At 36.4% G+C, this 21,923-nt stretch overlaps 1 protein-coding gene across 2 annotated transcripts in view; it reads left to right on the top strand.

Annotated features, from left to right (window-relative positions):
• Positions 1–21,923, top strand: part of Rad23 (UV excision repair protein Rad23) — a 114,324-nt gene that overhangs the window by 31,793 nt on the left and 60,608 nt on the right. For both annotated transcript variants that reach the window (XM_090401449.1, XM_090401450.1), the window contains exon 3: positions 13,918–13,997. In XM_090401449.1, coding sequence (XP_090257575.1) covers positions 13,918–13,997 — 80 coding nt within the window. The remainder of the gene's footprint in view (positions 1–13,917; positions 13,998–21,923) is intronic.

Raw genomic sequence — 21,923 nt, 5'->3', positions numbered from 1 at the left:
CCTCCGTGTAAGGAATTGTGCTTCTATCCCACTCTATGGTATGGTTCGTTCTTGAGAAATGAAACGGTAACCCCAATTTTTCTTCTCTGTTATTATTGACGTCACCTATGTGTTCTTTTTGCCTAATTTCAAGGCTCCTTGAAGTTTGGCCGATGTAATTCAAGCCGCACGAGCATGGTATGTTATAAACTCCAGCATATTTGAAGAAAGGATGGCTATCTTTTGGAGATCTTAAGAATTGTCTAATCGTTTCTGTGGGTTTAAAGGCCACTCTTATTTTATGTGATCTAAGGAGTCTAGCAATCTTATTGGAAACTGTCCCTAAATATGGAATGACGATGGTAGAAATATAATGTACATCATCTTGTTGTCTTTGTCGGGGTTCAGAGAAAAGTATCTTGTGGACGAGTCTTCGAGGAAATCCATTCATGGTAAGGTTGGTGGATATCAGGGATAGTTCTTCCTGTAGGTCTTGTTGATCTGTTGTAAGGAGAGAGGCACAGTTCTTCAACATGTGTACAATACTAAGTTTCTGAGAAATGTGGTGTGAGGAAGTGAAATGTAAATAACGTCCTGTATTGGTAGGTTTGCGATAAACTGAGAGGTTGATACCACCATTCGTGAACCATATATCAGCAATTGACTGGCCTTGCAATGGGTAGTCCCCTCTCTCCATCTTGTGCTGATCTCTTTATGGAGGATTTTGAAAATAAAATCTTAACTCAAACAGACCCTAAACCCACAGTATGGTGGAGATACCTGGATGATATCTTCATCGTTTGGAACCACACAAAAAAGGACCTGTTCGACTTTCTTAAGAAAATCAACTCTCTACGCCACACAATCAAATTCACTCTAGAACTTGAAGAAGATAACCAATTATCATTTCTGGACACTTTAATTAAGAAGCTTCCGAATGGTGGTATCAACCTCTCAGTTTACCGCAAACCTACCAATACAGGACGTTATTTACATTTCACTTCCTCACACCACATTTCTCAGAAACTTAGTATTATACACATGTTGAAGAACTGTGCCTCTCTCCTTACAACGGATCAACAAGACCTACAGGAAGAACTATCCCTGATATCCACCAACCTTACCATGAATGGATTTCCTCGAAGACTCGTCCACAAGATACTTTTCTCTGAACCCCGACAAAGACAACAAGATGATGTACATTATATTTCTACCATCGTCATTCCATATTTAGGGACAGTTTCCAATAAGATTGCTAGACTCCTTAGATCACATAAAATGAGAGTGGCCTTTAAACCCACAGAAACGATTAGACAATTCTTAAGATCTCCAAAAGATAGCCATCCTTTCTCCAAATATGCTGGAGTTTATAACATACCATGCTCGTGCGGCTTGAATTACATCGGCCAAACTTCAAGGAGCCTTGAAATTAGGCAAAAAGAACATATAGGTGACGTCAATAATAACAGAGAAGAAAAATTGTGGGTTACCGTTTCATTTCTCAAGAACGAACCATACCATAGAGTGGGATAGAAGCACAATTCCTTACACGGAGGAGTACTTCCGCTCTTGAATTTTTAAGGAGGCCACAACAGTTGCCCGCTGTACACAAAACCTTAACAGGAACCAAGGACTAATCTTGCCCGTGATCTGGAAGACCCTTATCAGATCCTTCAACTCGCCAGAACTGAATTATAGTGCCAACTATAGAACGTTCCTAAATAACAAGTGAGATCATCCACGCTCTATGAATGTATTGTACGCGCTCTGTTCTTTGTTTAATATAATTGGAATCGGTTGATTTTAGTTTGTAACAGTTTTTTACTTTTTAGTACCTTACATCAGTTATGTACCCTGAAGATGCCAACAGACTTAGTTGGTGAAACTAGTTGGTATAACTTAGTTGTTTATTATATACACTTGATCAATATAATCCCAATAAAAGTTTTTCCAGAGCTTTTTGGTCAAGAAAATTAAACGTTTTATTCACAGGAGTAGAGTTCTCATAGTACCCATATACAAAAATGGGAAATAAAACTGAATGTGAGAATTATAGAGGTATATTTCTCTACTGAGTGTTTCTGGTAAGATTTACGCAAGTATACCTGGAAAATGGTTGAGAAGGATTGTGAAAGAAAAACTTTGTGAAGAACAAGCTGGATTCAGGCCAGATACAGGCTGTCATTATCAGATCTTCACTTTACGACAAATAGTTGAGAAATAATGGGAATATAATAAAGATCTGTATTTAAGTTTTTTAGATCTGGAAAAGGCATATGACAAGGTTCCAAGATAGAAGCTATTCAATACACTATAGTTATGGTGTCAATTGGGCATTATATCAAGCAATGCTTAGTCATTATTTGAGCAGTAAGTCAGCAGTTAGAATTGAAGGAAGTACAGGAAGATGGTTTAATGTTAAATCTGGTGTGAGACAAGGATGCACATTATCCCCTCTGTTATTCATTATCTATATGGATCACATTATGAAGGAAAGTGGTATTAAAAATGATATCAGAATTGGATATGCTAATGTCTGCTCTTTACTTTATGCGGACGATGTTATACTTCTAAATAAATCCGCTACAAGCTTGCAAGATTTCCTGACTAAATTGAATAACTGTTGTAATAGATATGTTATGAAGGTCTGCAATAAAAAGACAAAGACAAGAAAAATAGGTAGAATCATTGAAAATATCAACTAAGTTGTGAATGGAGAACCTGTGGAATAAGTAAAACATTTCAGCTACTTAGGCACGATTTTTAGTGAAGATTATTATTATTCGTGACCCCCTCCAAGGACTCTGAAGACTCATCAGGAGGACACCTACAACTGTCTCAACCACTACCCCAAACCTCTACTACGAATCATCTCCATCAACGCCATCTACTGCCCACCTCCACCACTACCACAACTAGTATTTTTTGTGTGTAAATTGCGTGTGTTCTGAAGGGCTGATTTGTCTGTATGCGGGATGAAAAACCCGAGTTTCCAGGAGCAAACCCCTGCTATCTCTGTATGGGATCGGCTAACTCAAGTTCGATTGAAATCGTCCAGATAAAGATTCCTCCTGTCGCGACGAGAATCGAGCTTAGGCTTATGCCAATCAAAGGGCGCAATGTACCATTGTTCTTCCAATTGCGCTATGGAGGCGCTTAATTAAAATTTAAAAGATAGTAAATTAAATATGGAAATAGACAACAGACAACAGAATCAACAAAGCTGGTATGGTAGGAAGTCAATTGAATAAATTCATACGCAATAAGAGAGAAATTAGTCGGAACACTAAATTAGTTATATACAAGACATTGATGTTGAAATAGTTGAAACTGATTTTAACTTATGGATCTGAGAGCTGGGTCAGAAGTAAAACACTTGACAAAGATTAACTGGTAATTAGTTTACGGAATTAACAACACATATAAAGTATATTAATTAAAGGTAAATTTAGTGAATAACTTCTATATTTCGGCAACGTCACATTGCCATCTTTAGGAACATAAAGATATGGTATGTGCACGCAGGCACTAACACAAAGCAAATGAGGAAGAAAGCAAGAAACTAATATTGTTCCTAAAGTTCTAATGGTGCCCTCTTGCGGGCTAATTTGGTAGTCTTGGCAGTTGGGCTGAAGTTCTCATAATGTAAGTCTCCCAAATTTGGGGTAGTTTTTGCACCCAAATTTGTTGAGGTTAGGAACGTTTTTTAGAGCTGCTGAAGATTCTTTGAATAATCTTTCATATTTAAACTTGCTGCGATGAATTATTTTTGTTTTCTTCCAACGAATTTTATGGTGGGTATCCAAGGCATGGTCTGCCAGCCAAGAGCGGCTGTACTGGTGAAACCGGATGTAGTCTTGGTGTTCTGAAATCCTGATATTTGTTGTTCTGCCTGTTTGGCCAAAGTAGGACAATTTGCAGCTGCAAGGGACCTGGTATACACCAGGTAGGTCTAGGGGAAGTGGTTGGTCTTTGGTAGAGCGGATAAGGGATGCCAACTTTTTATATGGTCTGTAACAGGAAGCAAGGTCATATTTTTTGAGGATATTGGTTATTTTCTCAGAGGTGCCCTGGATGTAGGGGATGGTGATAGACTTGGTGTAATCTTTATTGTGGAGGGGGGGTTGTGGTTTACTGGTTTTAGTATTTTTTGGATTTTTTTGGGGTTATAGCCATTGGCTAAGAAAGTGTTGAAGATGTGGTTTAGTTCAGTAGTTAGGGCCTTGTCATCTGAGCAGATTAATTTTGCCCTGTTATATAGTGTTTTTATTACCCCATATTGTTGTGAGGGGGGGGGTGGACTGCTGGTGAATGTATCTGCCAGTATGGGTGGGTTTTCTGTGAACAGAGAAAACCAAAGATCCATCAAGCTGGCGGGTGATTAAAGTGTCTAGGAAGGGGAGGGTGTTGTTTTCCTCTTTTTCTAAGGTGAACTGGACTCTGTGGTGTTGGTTGTTTAAGCGTGTTAGGAAGGAATGGAGTGTGTCTGAGCCATGTGACCAAATAGCAAACACATCATCCACATAACGAAGCCAAATAGTGGGTTTTTGTGGGGCGGAGTTTAAGGCTTTCTCTTCAAATGTCTCCATAAAGAAATTGGCCAAGGGTGGGGAAAGTGGTGAACCCATGGCTGTCCCCTCTATCTGTTTGTAGAACTTTCCTTGCCAAACAAAATAGCCTGAGTTCATTGTGAACTGAAATAGGGCTGAGATATCGGGAGGAAACGTGGCTTGGATGAGCTCTAGGGTTTCTTTGAGTGGGACATTAGTGAATAGGGAGGAGACGTCAAAACTGACCATTATGTCAGTGTGTTGGAGTGTGAGGTTTTCTATACTGGCTTTAAAGTGGGCTGAGTTTTTTATGTGTGATGGTGTGTTGCCAGTGTAGTGTGTGAGCGTTTTGGCTAAATGTTTGGCTAATTTATATGTGGGGGAATCAATGCCATCCACTATGGGACGCAATGGCACATTTTGTTTATGTATTTTTGGGAGTCCATATAATCGGGGGGGTCTAGAGTTATAAGGTTTTAGTTTGTTGGTGACTTCCACAGGCCAAGAAGTGACCTTCTTAAGGAGTCTGTGGAGAGTTCTAATCTGAGAGCTGGTCGGATTATATTCAATGGGGAGGTAAGTCGTATGGTCTAGTACTAAAGCAGTTAGCTTACCTTTGTAGTCTTTTTGATTGAGCACCACAGTGGCGTTTCCCTTATCCACCTTGGTGATTACTATTTTTTTGTTGTTTTTCAATTCTTGTAGGGCTGCATATTCGTTTTTGGATAAGTTGGTTTTTGGAGGTTTGGCTTTAGTGAGAACACCGACTACATCCAGTCTAACATTGTTGGCGATATTGTTAGGCAGGTTGCGAATCCCACGTTCTATCTGGATCGTGATTTCTTCGGCAGGTATTCTTTTTGGAGCTAGGGCGAAATTGTGACCACATGAAAGTGCGGTGGGTGCTTCAGGCTTTAAAACTGCCGACGAGAGGTTGACTACAGTGTTGAGTGGTGGCTGTAGTAAGGAAGTAGAATTCTTTGTCAGGTTTCGCATTTTTTCGAATTCTTTTTTTGCCGATGCGCATGGGACGTCATAAAGTATCGACCATAGATCACGGCCGAGTGTATCCGAAAGCTCTTCCTCTAGCGCCCGTAAGGTTTTGTTTTCGTCGGCAAGGAGAACGCGCGTCGCAGTAATTTGTTCTCTTTAACAGGGGGCGAAGCTAGTGCGATTATAAATGTGCAGAGCTTTCTCGGAAGTAAAACGGTGCTTCAATTTAACACAATTAGGGATCACTTTGTTATCCCAGCGGCGTTTTAGGAACGTCAGACGATTTATTTGCCTCGATATCTTCAACCTCAATTTGCCGTATTGAGGGGCCTTTCGTGCGATAGCATCTCGGTGGATGATCATGATTCTAGAAGCAAGGCTTATACGTTGGTCAGACATAACTGGTAATTAGTGTACGGAATTAACAACGCATATAAAGTATATTAATTAAAGGTAACTTTAATGAATAACTTCTATATTTCGGCAACGAGGTTGAAGATATCGAGGCAAATAAATCGCCTGATGTTCCTAAACCGCTGTCGGGATAACAAAGTGATCCCTAATTGTGTTAAATTGAAGCACCGATTTACTTCCGAGAAAGCTCTGCGCATTTATAATCGCACTAGCTTCTCCCTGTTAAGAGAACAAATTAATGCGACACGCGTTCTCCTTGCCGACGAAAAAACCTTACGGGCGCTAGAGGAAGAGCTTTCGGATACACTCGGCCGTGATCTATGGTCGATACTTTATGACGTCCCATGCGCATCGGCAAAAAAAGAATTTGAAAAAATGCGAAACCTGACAAAGAATTCTACTTCCTTACTACAGCCACCACTCAACACTGTAGTCAACCTCTCGTCGGCAGTTTTAAAGCCTGAAGCACCCACCGCACTTTCATGTGGTCACAATTTCGCCCTAGCTCCAAAAAGAATACCTGCCGGAGAAATCACGATCCAGATAGAACGTGGGATTCGCAACCTGCCTAACAATATCGCCAACAATGTTAGACTGGATGTAGTCGGTGTTCTCACTAAAGCCAAACCTCCAAAAACCAACTTATCCAAAAACGAATATGCAGCCCTACAAGAATTGAAAAACAACAAAAAAATAGTAATCACCAAGGTGGATAAGGGAAACGCCACTGTGGTGCTCAATCAAAAAGACTACAAAGGTAAGCTAACTGCTTTAGTACTAGACCATACGACTTACCTCCCCATTGAATATAATCCGACCAGCTCTCAGATTAGAACTCTCCACAGACTCCTTAAGAAGGTCACTTCTTGGCCTGTGGAAGTCACCAACAAACTAAAACCTTATAACTTTAGACCCCCCCGATTATATGGACTCCCAAAAATACATAAACAAAATGTGCCATTGCGTCCCATAGTGGATGGCATTGATTCCCCCACATATAAATTAGCCAAACATTTAGCCAAAACGCTCACACACTACACTGGCAACACACCATCACACATAAAAAACTCAGCCCACTTTAAAGCCAGTATAGAAAACCTCACACTTTAACACACTGACATAATGGTCAGTTTTGACGTCTCCTCCCTATTCACTAATGTCCCACTCAAAGAAACCCTAGAGCTCATCCAAGCCACGTTTCCTCCCGATATCTCAGCCCTATTTCAGTTCACAATGAACTCAGGCTATTTTGTTTGGCAAGGAAAGTTCTACAAACAGATAGAGGGGACAGCCATGGGTTCACCACTTTCCCCACCCTTGGCCAATTTCTTTATGGAGACATTTGAAGAGAAAGCCTTAAACTCCGCCCCATAAAAACCCACTATTTGGCTTCGTTATGTGGATGATGTGTTTGCTATTTGGCCACATGGCTCAGACACACTCCATTCCTTCCTAACACACTTAAACAACCAACACCCCAGAGTCCAGTTCATCTCAGAAAAAGAGGAAAACAACACCCTCCCCTTCCTAGACACTTTAATCACCCGCCAGCTTGATGGATCTTTGGTTTTCTCTGTTCACAGAAAATCCACCCATACTGGCAGATACATTCACCAGCAGCCCCCCCCACCTCACAACAATATGGGGTAATAAAAACACTATATAACAGGGCAAAATTAATCTGCTCAATGGACAAGGCCCTAACTACTGAACTAAACCACATCCTCAACACTTTCTTAGCCAATGGCTATAACCCCCCCCAAAAAAATACTAAAACCAGTAAACCACAACCCCCCTCCCCCCTCCACAATAAAGATTACACGAAGTCTATCACCATCCCCTACATCCAGGGCACCTCTGAGAAAATAACCAATATCCTCAAAAAATATGACCTTGCTTCCTGTTACAGACCATATAAAAAGTTGGCATCCCTTATCCGCTCTACCAAAGACCAACCACTTCCCCTAGACCTACCTGGTGTATACCAGGTCCCTTGCAGCTGCAAATTGTCCTACTTTGGCCAAACAGGCAGAACAACAAATATCAGGATTTCAGAACACCAAGACTACATCCGGTTTCACCAGTACAGCCGCTCTTGGCTGGCAGACCATGCCTTGGATACCCACCATAAAATTCGTTGGAAGAAAACAAAAATAATTCATCGCAGCAAGTTTAAATATGAAAGATTATTCAAAGAATCTTCAGCAGCTCTAAAAAACGTTCCTAACCTCAACAAATTTGGGTGCATAAAACTACCCCAAATTTGGGAGACTTACATTATGAGAACTTCAGCCCAACTGCCAAGACTACCAAATTAGCCAAAAGAGGGCACCATTAGGACTTTAGGAACAATATTAGTTTCTTGCTTTCTTCCTCATTTGCTTTGTATTAGTGCCTGCGTGCACATACCATATCTTTATGTTCCTGAAGATGGCAATGTGACGTTGCCGAAATATAGAAGTTATTCATTAAAGTTACTTTTAATTAATATACTTTATATGCGTTGTTAAATCCGTAAACTAATTACCAGTTATGTCTGACCAACGTATAAGCCTTGCTACTAGAATTGACCAAGATTAGACTGCAGATATGAGTCCTGAGAAAGATTTAGGGCACGAAAATGGCATCAATGGCAATATCATATTAAAAACGAGGATATTATGAAAGAAGTTGACATTGTCATCCAGGAATGCTTTAGCAGAGCTAATCTCAGGTGGTATGGTCAATTAAACAGAATGGGCCTGGAAAGATTAGCAAAACAAGTGTTCTCTGCCAGGTTGGCAGGAAAACGACCTAGAGGAAGACCAAGATATATGTTGATTGATACGGTATAAAGTGTCTTAGACGATAGAAATATAAGATCTGGTAATGTTGAAGTCTTGACCAGTAACAGACTGATTTGGAGGAAAATTGTAGATAGGAAGTTAATAATGATGTAAATTTTTCATGAGTTCTATCATATCCTGTACTCCTTGAGGGTGCATGGCAGGAATGATGATGATAAATCTTAGGTTGTTTAATTTAATTCCAGTAATGACTCCTTTATTGGACCATTCTGAATTACATGTCATATTTTCTAGTGTTAATGTGAAGAGTTTGGCAGAAATGTGTCTCATTGCCTTATTCCTCAATTTAGATGAAGTTTTTTGCTTATTTCATTGAGAATTATATCTGCTGTAGAATTTTCATGAATGTATTTTATTATCTCAATAAGTTGTTTTTCGATGTCATTTTCTCTAAGGGCTTTTATTAATGATGATGTTTTTATGCAATCAAAAGCATTTTTAAAATCTATGAAGTCCATGTGAAGAGGATTGTTGTATTCATTGCATTTTTCAATAAGCATGTATTTACTACATCTGTAGTTAAGATATTTTCTATAACTATTCAGTTGGCGAATAAGTTTGTTCGGTTTATGCGTTAGTACAAGTTTACGCCACTTCGCCTCTCGCTATTGTTGCGCTACCGTGCACCAGTATTGCGCAGTCGAAAGGCGACCTTTCACATAACCTTTCATTGAATTTTCATTCGGCCTACTTCAGTTGTGTGCTTGTAACATATTTTTAGAAATGGAGGGAAATAACGTACATTACCTGCATATTTTGCTTTTTTATTTCAAAAAAGGCAAACGAGGTGTGGGGGTTCATAAAAAAAATATGCAGCGTATATAGGGATGGGTGCCGTAACAGAACACATATGCCGAAAGTGGGTTACCAAATTCCATTCTGGAGATTTCGATGTGGTGATGCACCTTACACCGGTCGCCCGACCGAGGTTGATTCGAGTATTGTGAAGGATATTGTCAACAAAAATCTGTCACAAACAGTGCAGGAGATTGCTGCAGTACTGAACATATTCCATACAAGCGTTGAAAACCATTTGCACAAGCTGGGATATGTTTCAAAACTCAATGTTTGGGTGCCACATGAATTGACCGAGGCCAATATGACTGCTCGCATATCCATCTGTGATTCGCTGCGACATTGCCAAGAAAACGACCCATTTTTGAAACGGATGATTACGGGAAATGAAAAATGGGTCGTGTACGATAACATCGTACGTAAAAGATCATGGTGGACAAGAATGAACCGCTGCAAACAACCTTGAAAGTGGGATTGCACCCAAAGAAGATCATGCTCTCTGTGTGTGGTGGGATTATGAAGGTGTTGTTCACTACGAGGTGTTACCATCAGGCTGAACGATTGATTCAACTGTCTGTTGCTCACAGTTAATATGACTGACCCATGCAATTAGCACAAAACGTTCTGAATTGGCAAATCGGAAAGGAGTTGTCTTTCACCACGACAACGGCAGACCCCACACATCGTTAACAACCCGGAGTAAATTATTACGTCTTGGCTGGGATGTTTTGCCGCATCCTCCGTATTCGCCAGACTTGGCACCTTCCAATTACCTCTTATTCCGATCGTTGTAGAATTCTCTGAACCAGAAAACCTTCGCTAATGAGGAGGCTGTCAAAAGACACCTGGATTAGTTTTTTGCCAGTAAACCTCGGGAGTTTTATGAATGCGGCATAATGAAGTTGGTGGACAGGTGGCAAGAGGTCATTGATAAAGAGGGTCAATATCTAACTGACTAGTATGTATTATATATATTAAATAAAATGTATTTCATTCCACTCTGAAAAACTGAATGAACTTATTTGCCAACCCAATATTTTTAGAATTTTAAATTACTTTCACGTTTATATATTAACACTTTCATATCGGGCTGTATGTCGTGCATGTTGCACCTAAAACAGGGCTGTATTTTAGTGGTACAATAAAACATTTACTTTGTTATGTTTGGGACTATACAGTATGGTGTTCATTCCACTTGTTTCTAATTACACCAAATATTTTAATTATTATTTTTCACTAAATATATAGTATGCATCGACAGTGTCTGCATGCTGTTTTTAGTGGTACAATAAAAATTTACTTTGTTTTATTTGCTTCTGTGCAGTATGGTGTTTGTAGGAGAGATGTGTTTCACTACAGTGTCATTTTTCATTTTAGTTCTAAACTACCAATGTATGCCAGATATGCAAACAGAAAGCACTGAACAAATTCTCCTGTTTTGCCTGAAGGCCAAGTACAACACGAGTCGATTTGTCTTTTCCCCTGCAAGCATGTTAAGTAAATCATTTTACTAGGTTTTTTCCGACTTTTGCAGATGTTCTGTTCAGCCAAGAAGTAATACAAAAAAAAAAAAAAGATCTTGAACCATAAAGTAAAAAACGAAATGTTTTTTTTTTCCTCCCCTTCCACAGCTAAGAAATTAAATGAGCTGTTTTAGTTCATGATGGTATCAGAAAAGTTTTTATTTTATTTTATTTTTTATTTTTTTGAGGCTTTAGATCAGTATTTCCCAATGTTTTTTGGATCATGCCCCACCTCAACACCTCAAAGATTTTAATGTTCCCCATCGCCGACAATGGTGAGTGTTTTGAGTATATCAGTGATGAGGTGACGAATGCAACATCATTTTCTAATTGCCTCCCAAAATATTCAAATTGCCCCACGTCGAGAAACACTGCTTTAGATACAATTTTACCAGATTTTGCAGCTCTGTGAGCCTGTTCCTTGGCATTCCCTTAGTTGCTTAGTGGGTTATTAACCTGTTTGAATGTTTATTATGTAAACGAATGGAAAGAACTCATGGAGTGGAAAAAAAGATTGCCATGAAGATTTCTAAGGAATGAGCAAACAATGAAGTTGCCTATTTTAGTGAAAGTAGATAGCAACTACTATCTTTAAGAAAGAAAACATTATCATGCTATGATGTAACAATATAGGTAAATAGCAAAGAATGAGTACCAGAACTTTTTTTTTTTTCACAAAAAGCACTGTATATGTGTGTATCCATGCACATATTCCAGGTAATGGCCTTACTATAAAGTTTAAAATGTTGAAAAATGAAAGTCATAAAACCTAAGATTGTTTTCTGTGAGTTTCAGAATTTTCAAACATTCATACAGAGAACATGTTTGCGATCCAGCTCCTGATGGCCACAATGCGACTTCATCAACACATCCCACTAACCTATCCAAATTACATATATCACTGTATTTAGTTCCTTATTGACATGATCTCCAAGTAAGCAGCATGGGTTAAAGTGTTAGCTGTTAGGAAGTTTCTTATTGCGTTATATATATATATATATATATATATATTTCATTTCATTCCACTGTGTTTCTAATAGTTGACATGCTTAACTACACTGCTGTCCAAAACCTAAGGACAAACACTATTTCTGAAGATTACCACTGCAAATTCTGACAAATTAGCTTGTGGCAATTTGTATAAATGACGATTTCGAGTAGAAAGTGGGTACACGTTCAAATTCTCAACAGGATAAAAGGCTACGCTGAGCAAATCTCGTTTGAAGGAAACTTTTTTCATGAAGGAATAAAATTGCAAAGTTGGATGTTTTGTAATGTCTCTAAGACATCATCTATATGATTTTACATGGGGAAGAATTATTGGAAAGCTTGAAAATGGCTGCAGAATTACTGATATTGCCAGAGTTTGGAATCTCACATAGTGTTGTATCTATTCAGGCTTTGAGCAGAGTTTCATACCAATGGAATATAATCCAGATGTTTGCTAAGAGGTTGATCTCACTCTACCACAAAGCATGAAAACAGATTGTTAGTTATAACTGTAAAATGTAACTGACACACCATGACAGATCAGCTTGCAAGCGGCTATTTTCAAGCACATATACATGGATATCTTGACAAACTGTGGCAAGATATCCATGACAAGTAGGCCTATATACCCAAAAGCCTGTAGTGTGCATCTATTTATCCACAGCTCATCATAGAACATTTTTTCAGTAGTGCTGTATCCATAAAAATTAGACAAGGCACTAATGGACCAATGTACTCTTTACAGGTGAGAGTAAGTTTAGTCTTTCCTCCAGTTCTAGATGACACTTGATCTGGTGTGAAAGTAGTACTGCTTACCATTGCAAGAATGTTCTTGAAAGTGATAGATATGACAGTGCTGCAGTCATGGTGTGGGGAGGCATTATGCTTAATGGTAACACTGAGCTACAAGTTCTGGGAAAAGGGACTATGATTGGTGAAAAGATATTGCCACCAAGTTCTTCAGCATCATGTTAAATTTTTCTGTGGTGCTGTAGGCGAAGAATTCATTTTTATGGATGACAATGCCACACCACATCATACACAAGCAGTTTAGATACTTCTGGAGACTGAAAATATTAATCAAATTGAGTGGCCAGCATGCTCCCCGGGTCTCAACCCCATAGAACGTGTTTCGACTCAATAGGGAGATGCATTGGCACTCGAAATTCCCCTCCAGAAAACAAATAAAGCCTTATTCTTGCTCTGAAGGAGGAGTGGGCTAGTTTTCCTCGAGAACTCCTGAATCACTTGGTAGTAAGCATTGTAGGATGTTGTGAAAACTGCATCACAGTTTGGGGTGGACATATTCCATACTGAAATATCTCTCTGCATTGTTTTCTGTAAGCACATTAATTCCTTATCTGCATATTTAGAAATTTTTAACATCTTCCAAAAACATATCGCAATTTAATTAGTATGAAATTTATAACACATTTTTGGAGTAATAAATTTATTTGTATGCTGGCATTTGGTTGTAGTCATGAACATTTTTTCATATACAGGTAAAAATATCTTATACAAATCTCCTTAGGTTTTGGACACCACTTTACATATATATCTTCATTGAGCAACTTTGTTTTGTTTGACGTTGAAGTTACTTTACTGTTGAAATATTTCAATTCTTGCTGGATCATCAGAGCTCTTTGTGCAACTTTGATGGGAAAAGTATTTTGCCTGGAATAGGCAATATGTTGCACAACCCGACTTCTGTTATTTGCATGAGGTTACTGTTCTTAAAATTATAAATTTCCTTAATGATTTTAGAACATATTTTAAAATTCAGTGATTATAAGTGATATGAATATATGATTATTTTTTATTACTTAGGAAAAATTCTTAATGATGAAAGTAGACTAAGTGAATATAACATTGATGAAAAGAAGTTTGTAGTGATAATGGTAACAAAGGTAAGTAATCATATTTGGGATAAATGTTTACATATGTACATAAAGTTTGACATTGATGTAATTTCAAAAGTTTTATTAAAAAAACGTTCCATAAGAAATCCTCTTATTTAGACTTTTAGTCTTATTCCAAGGATTCTGTGCTTACTAGAAGTGACACATTTAGCAAGGACAGGTTGCTCATGCTCAAGATACTTGATGTAACCTAGGATCTTCTCACTGGACAAAGACATATCTAGGTAGTCCACAATAAGATAAGCCACATGAGCAGGGAATCTGGTAGACACTTGAAAAACTAACTGGAGTGTGCCTGTCTTTTTGTGTACTGAGAAGAGTGGAGATTTTTCTGCAACTCGATAAAATGTCACAGAAATGTTGAGAGGCTTTAAATTTTTTGTAGTATATATTCCGATATTTTCACAATTATGTGAAAATTCACATTTTCACATAATTTATTCTTGGGCTGAAGAGACAGGAATTCTATAGCTGTTGAAAGCTTTGTTAATGAATGCTTCATTGAAACCATTTGACAAGAGGACTTAATGTAATGGTCTAACAGGACTGATGTTAGTTCTGTTTCGGTTACAAGTTGTATTTCTAATGATTTACTTCAGTGCCTGTGTGCTTGTTGTAGTTGTAATTTGTGCTCTGCAGATGTCTGGTAGAAAACCAGCTAAATATTAGTAGGTTCAATAAATAAATTTATGTATTATTTTTATTACAATGCGAAGCACTATTATAAATAATCACGCACACACCTAAGCCTTTCTTTACCTACAGGCTATACTCATACGTTCCTGACATGCCTATGTTTGGGTACTACACATCTATTTTAACTTTTATCACATTTTAGCAGACTGACCTCATATCTTTCAGCAGTTAATTTACAGCTTTACCAAGCTGTCTGATCCTTATACACTCAGGTACATTTTATCCTGTGTTTTTAAATTTTTACAAGAAGTTATTTGTACAAACATATATAAAGGAAACTGGACATTTAAGAAGCAGGGGGAAAGCTATTAAGTCTGAAGTATCAGAGGGGTGTGACTTCTTGAAAAGTAGCTTATCAGTGATCATTAATAAGTCACTTTTTTTTTTTTTGATTACTTTAAACACGTTTTTTATAAAATTTTAAAAGATAGTAATGCTGAAATCATTATGGGAAATTGGTTTTGCTTCATCTTGTGTGTCTCAGTGGCTTGTCACAGCCAAATAGTTTGCCTTCATAAAAACCTGTTAATGCTATAATAGGATATTTAATCTCATTTAGTCTGCTATGTCTATTACTGACTTGTGTTCTTTTATTGATTTGTCTGTCTTGCAGAATAAGAAACCTTAATATTATGTGAAGAACTTTTAATAGAGCTTTTCAACTTTATTGAATTGCCCTTTTAAAAGTTCCTTCACATAATAATTGGGATTAGGTCTTTCAAACTAATAGCATTGTCATTACTGACTGACCTATAGAAATCACTTCACCGAGTGCCTTCATTTTATGGTATTGAGCAAAAATCCATAAAGCCATTAGCAATACCAATTAGTTAAATAAAAATAGCACTACTAAACTGAGCTCCAGAAATACAACTTAAATCTACTACCCATAGAAAAAATTTTACTTGCTCGAGGTATCAGTCTGTTTCATATAAATACAGTTGACCCTTGAACAATGCGGGAGTTAGGGGCGTCGACTCTCGCATTGTTCGAAAATCTACATATAACTTTTGACTCTTCAAAAACATAACTACTAATAGTCCTACTGTTGACCGAAAGTGATAACAAACAGTCGATTAACACATATTTTGCATGGTATGTATGTATTATATACTACATTCTTACGATAAAGTAAACTAGAGAAAAGAAAATGTTATTAAAGAAAACCATAAGGATTTACAATACTGAACCGTATTTATTAGTACCGTAAGTTTGTCATCTGTTTACAAGATGAATTGTATGCCTGTCAGTACCTACATCAGCATTGTCTTATATGATACAAAACACTGCAGATGTTATATGCATTACTAACACTAGACATTAAGAATGAAAAGAAATTATTCATATTTATTTACAGGTATAACGATTCATGATAAGATTCACTCTAGGCTTTATGGTAGCCTATCCTATACACTAATGAATGAATCATTATGAAATTTTTATGTTATGCAGTTATGATTTAATACTCGACTGCAAATGGCACCATGTATGGTCTGTAAGTGTTTGTGTGCATAAGTTTTGATAATTTTTAACTTTTTATAATAAATTTATGTACATTTTATGGTAGTAAATGAAAAAATAGACTAGTATCTACATTTATTTTATGCATTCATGACATACTTAATTTTTTCGATATTTCTAAGCTACACAGTTCCTCTGCAAGTTTTTTCAGATTGTTGCAAAAGTTAATATATGTATTCAAAAAACTGCGTATAAGTGGGCCTGTGCAATACAAAAGCAATACAAAAGAACGCAGTTCAAACTGCGTTCTTTTGTATTGCTTTAAAAAATGAAATGTTATCATGACAAAATAAAGTAATACATTATTTAATTCTTACTTCACATTATGTAATTATACAGAAATATCCTTTCCTTTCAATGTAGGTTTAAAATATACACCATTAACACTGTCAATTTGCATAAGGGCTTCATTCCTGCAGGGGCCATTCATATGTATCATCAATAAATCATTCAGTTTGGAGAGATTCATTGATGTCCTCAACTTCTCTTTTATTGGATTTATTTGACTAAAACCTTGTTCACGTGATTACATACTTACTGGATACAACTTCGAGCAGTTTTCAGAGAAATAGTAACCCATTCTTATTACCCATTGTTCTTCCATAAAGATCTTATGTTTGAATGCTTCCCTACAACTCGAAACTTATCACCACTTGTTCACCAAATTTACTGAAACTATTTTGTCATTATCATCAAAAACATTGGGATAGCTTTCTGCATGTGTTATCCGATTACTAGGATTTCTGAGTCGCGGCATTTTTCTGTTCCTGGGACCCAAGACGTTTTTCCAAATGAGTCCCGGGAATTCCCAAGACTGTATATTTTTGCTCATGAAAATTATTTTTTTAAATATATTTATTATTTATTATTTGTTTAAAATAAAATATGCCAATAACTCTTAAATGAATGGCATGATTAAGGCAGAATAAATTTTCAACTGGGTTTTCAAGTCCAAATCTCTGAATCCTTGCTTTTTGTCATTATAACCACAATGTGTTTTTTCAAAATGATTCCAAATTCTTGCATTTGTAAATCCACAAGGTTCATGGACAATTCATCGTGGGGTAAAATATCGCAGAAAAAATTCGCTGAAAGTGTTATTTGCAAGAAAATTTAAAGTCAGTTTGGTTTAACAAGTGTTATGTAGAGAGGTGTGATATTTGATAGTAAATTGCATCTGAGAGATACTGCGAACTCTGATGTCAGTATAGCATTTTTTTTTTATTATTTGCTGTCGAAAATGGCTGGAAAAATATATCGACAGGATAATCCATTAGATGTTGAAGAGATTCAGCGAATGTTACTCGAGTCTGATGATGAGAATGATAGAGTCGAATGCGAAAGTGAAAGTGATATTTGATAGTAAATTGTATCTGAGAGATACCGCGAACTCCAATGTCAGTATAGTATTGGTTTTGTTTTGTTTCTTCTTTTTTCAATAATTTCTAGATTGTAACTGAAATTAAATAAACCATCATGTATTATATTTGTAGTGTTTTTTTTTTTTTTATATTGCATTTCAGCACATACTATTAAGGAATGTATCTCTTGGATATACGCGATCTAAGCTGCAATTTTTTTCAACTGCTACATCCTTGATTTTTCTGTCATTATAACCACAATGTCTTTTTTTTAAATGATTCCAAATTCTTGCATTTGTAAGTCCACAAGGTTCACGGAAAATTTAGCACATGGAAACCTCATCTAGAGGAAAAATCATTGCTGGGGACCTCCCAACCAGTCATTGTTCTTGTCCAGCAAATCCTGGATACAAGTCAGACCACCTGTTGAAAAAACATGGATATCAAGTGCATTTGAATGTCATATCCATTAGAAAGTGTGATTTGTTGACTTATGTCTGGACAGTTCATCATGGAGATTATTCATTGCTGGAATTATTATTATTATTTATTTTAAATTTATCTATATAAAGTCTCATTCATATTCTTTCTTACAGCTCTGTAGATGGAATGATAATTGTTCCATCTACAGAGCTGGGATAGGATGGTGAGGGAGAAAGAGCACCATATTTAAGAATATTTAGGGAGAATAGTTATATCCAACTAATATTGTGGCAATCATCCATCACACTAACGAGAACACTTAACTAGATTACCTGGCATATGTAGTTACCGATTACCAGAAATGCAGTTGCTTGTTGTTTGCTCGGTAACTGTAATCTAAATTATATTACCTACACGTTACATTTATTTTTGCTACTTGTTTTATTTATAATTATAGTTTTTAATGCCAGCGCAAATAAGAGATCCTTTCATATTTCTTCACTTAATATTGTATCACTCTGGAGAACAATGCCACTATCTTTTTTTTTTTTTTTTTTTTTTTTTTTTTTTTTTTTTTTTTGCTAATTATCTTAGTCACCCATATATTTTATTCTCCCAGAACTTGATTCAAGATAATTATTTTTGTCAAACAATTATTTTATAAAATTTCATAAAAATCCGAATCTTAAAATAAATAGTCTCCATCTGTTATAAATTGTTTTCTTTATTTTTTATTCATAATCTTAGTTAGAAAATTGATTGCCACAATATTAGTTGGATATAACTATTCTCCCTAAATATTCTTAAATATGGTGCTCTTTCTCCCTCACCATCCTATCCCAGCTCTGTAGATGGAACAATTATCATTCCATCTACAGAGCTGTAAGAAAGAATATGAATGAGACTTTATATAGATAAATTTAAAATAAATAATAATAATAATTCCAGCAATGAATAATCTCCATGATGAACTGTCCAGACACAAGTCAACAATATTTTAAATATCATTTGATGGACATTTTTTGAATAAATGAACTCCTAAATTAAAAACGTTTGAGTCATCTGAATGAAGAACAATATGAAAAATCTTTTATTTACAGTAATGTTCTACTCATTCAAAGTAAGACTAAAATGATGACCTGATTCCGTTAATTCATTAAGTTTTAATCTTTGCTCTTTTTTATGTTTAGCAAAATTGACTTGAAGACATTTGACTCCTTTGGTAATATATAATTCTGCTTTGAAGCTGACTCAAGCATAAAAGAACTATTGGCAGTTGTTCAAATTGGGATTCCATCTTTGGCAGCCAATCTAGATACATTCTCACTTAATTTTCTTGTTTTACAAAAATTAAAAATTGATTGAGCTTTATTTCTGTTTTGAGGTATTTATAGGTTCCATATTTTCCTCAGCATTCTTTTAAAAGTTTATTTTCCACTTGGTTAGACTATAATAAATTTAGAGATGGGAGATACTGAGACATGTAGTGATGAGAGCTTGGTCCACCTTTACTACGAGTTGCCTCAGTAGTAAAGTTTGCCTACACTTGAGTAAAGGGTTAAACTAAATTTATTATAGTCTAACCATGTGGAAAATGAACTTCCAACTTCCTATCTATTAACACTCCAAGATCCCTAGTCTCATCAGTTTCTTTTAGCCTAATCACACCAATATAATACGACATTAGATATCTAATCACGCCGAAGTGAATGACTTGACATTTACTGAAGCTGAACTGACATCCATTTTCCCATGCCCATAGTTCCAGCCTATTCAAATCATTCTGCAAGTACTACATATCAGGCTTTGCTGATTACCCTACCTATTTTTGCATCATCAGCAAATAGTATGTTGCTTGTGAAATTCTTCCAGGTGTCATTAATGTACACATTGAATAACAGTGGACCAAGCACTGATCCTTGTGGTATATCACTTGTTAACTTAAATCTTGCAGACTCGCATCCCCTGTATATACCACTTTTTGATATCTCTCAGGCAGCCATCCTCTTATCCATGCTAATATTCTATAATCCAAACCCATTTGCTCTAATTTATGCATCAGTCTACCATGCTGTATTCTGTCAAAAGCCTTAACAAAATCCAAAAGTATCATGGTGTATCCATTCCCCTTGTCTAGTTCAATTGTAACATTGTTATAGAATGTGAACAAGTTACTAAAACATGACCTTCCCTTAGGAAGCCGATGTTGTTTGTTGCAAAGTAGAGATTCACTGTCAACCCATTTCTGAATGCGAACGCTAACCAATTTTTCCAAAATCTTCACCACCACTCCTGAGACACTACTTGGTTGATAGTTGGATACATTGGTCTTTGCACCACCCTTGTGCAATGGAATTAACATACATTCCTGCAGAATCTTCCCTGTTCTGAGATTCACATTAAACAGCCTGGTAAAAGGAATGGCCAGTTCGCTGAACACTCTTTTATCACATGTGCTGATATCCCATCAGTCGCTATTGCTGAATTCTTATTCAATTTGTGCAACAGCTCTAATTTTTCTTCCTCATACACCTGCATTTCTTCATCTATTGAAGAGATAACAGTGAGCTCAATGTTGTGTACACCAGGTTGTTAGCTTTTAACAAAATGGGCACTCATTAACTGAACAGCCTCTTGTACATCTGTAACTCTCATGCCAACTGTATTTAGAAGAGTTATTCTTTCATATTCATTCTTTCTTTTACTTGCAGCATATCTATAGAATTCTTGTGGGTTGTCTTTAGCATGCAGAGCCAGTTTCTTTTTATGCTCAGGCTTTGCTTTCCACACAATTGGATGTATTTCTTTCAGATTTTTAAATTTAAATTTATGAAAAATCTCGATTCTCGAGCTGTTTTTTCCAGGAATCAAGACAACCTTGTGCAAGCCTTATGATGTTGCAGTATCATCCCTTTTTCCATCATCTATTTCCTCCAAATGCATTACCATTGCAGAGTAATTGTTAAGGCATCAGTCCACCTTACTGAATGCCAATACTTCAGGATTTTTGTTTGTAACATGGTCACTACTTTTCTTAATTGTTTCAGTCTTTTTGGTTAATTCTGGTGAAAAGTATATCCCTTTTACTTCTTTTTTTAATTTCAGCAACAAAGGGAACATCTTTAATAGAATTTAAAACAGCAAGATTCAAAATGTATGCCATACAGTTTTTTTTTTTTTTTTTTTTTTTTTTTTCTCCCTCCCACTAGCCTGTTATTTTTTCATAGCATGTTACCTGCTCTACTTGTCCCAATGCCTACTAACCAATTATAAGTTTTATTGTAAGCAAACAATATAAGGTATCTTCATGAATAGGCTAATTGTATATAGAGATAGTTGCATTCATATCGATAGCCTAGTCATGAAGATACTTCACATGCATACTTCGTTTCCTGGCCTGAAAGGGAGTATGCTGCATATTATGGGATGCTGAGGCAAGAATAAATTGTTCATTTTACTCTCTAATATATCAGCGTACCCTGTAGTTTGCAATAGAATTATAGTAATAAATTCCTCTTTCAGTTTCTGATTTTTATCAGTGTATTATATATAATGGGCAAGTTCATCCTCATTTGAATCTGTAGAAACATCTGGAAGGGCGCTAACTACTGGAATCTTCTGTTTCCTTAAATAATTCTTGTTTAATAAAATCAGCAGTAACTGTTATATCATTTTGAATTTCTAAATTAATTTAATAACTTAATTTCTTTGTAATTACATAAGATGCTTTCACCTAGTTGGGAATAATACTGGCCCTTAAGAAATAACTTGGCAGTGAATGAGTTGTCTCTGATAACTCACTTGTGGCAAGTGGATTTCTTGAGCCCTATTGGTAAACGTGTATACTTACATTAAAAAATAAACAAATGATTTAAGTTACTTTAATTTTTATGATTCTTTTACAATAAAAAAT

Source organism: Typopeltis vanoorti, chromosome 12 (genome assembly GCF_054136105.1).
Source record: "Typopeltis vanoorti isolate ZY-2024b chromosome 12, IOZ_Tvanoo_1.0, whole genome shotgun sequence".
NCBI classification, from domain to species: Eukaryota; Metazoa; Arthropoda; class Arachnida; order Uropygi; family Thelyphonidae; genus Typopeltis; species Typopeltis vanoorti.
Note: the sequence above shows the minus strand (reverse complement) of the source record. Positions and strands in the feature narration are given on the sequence as shown.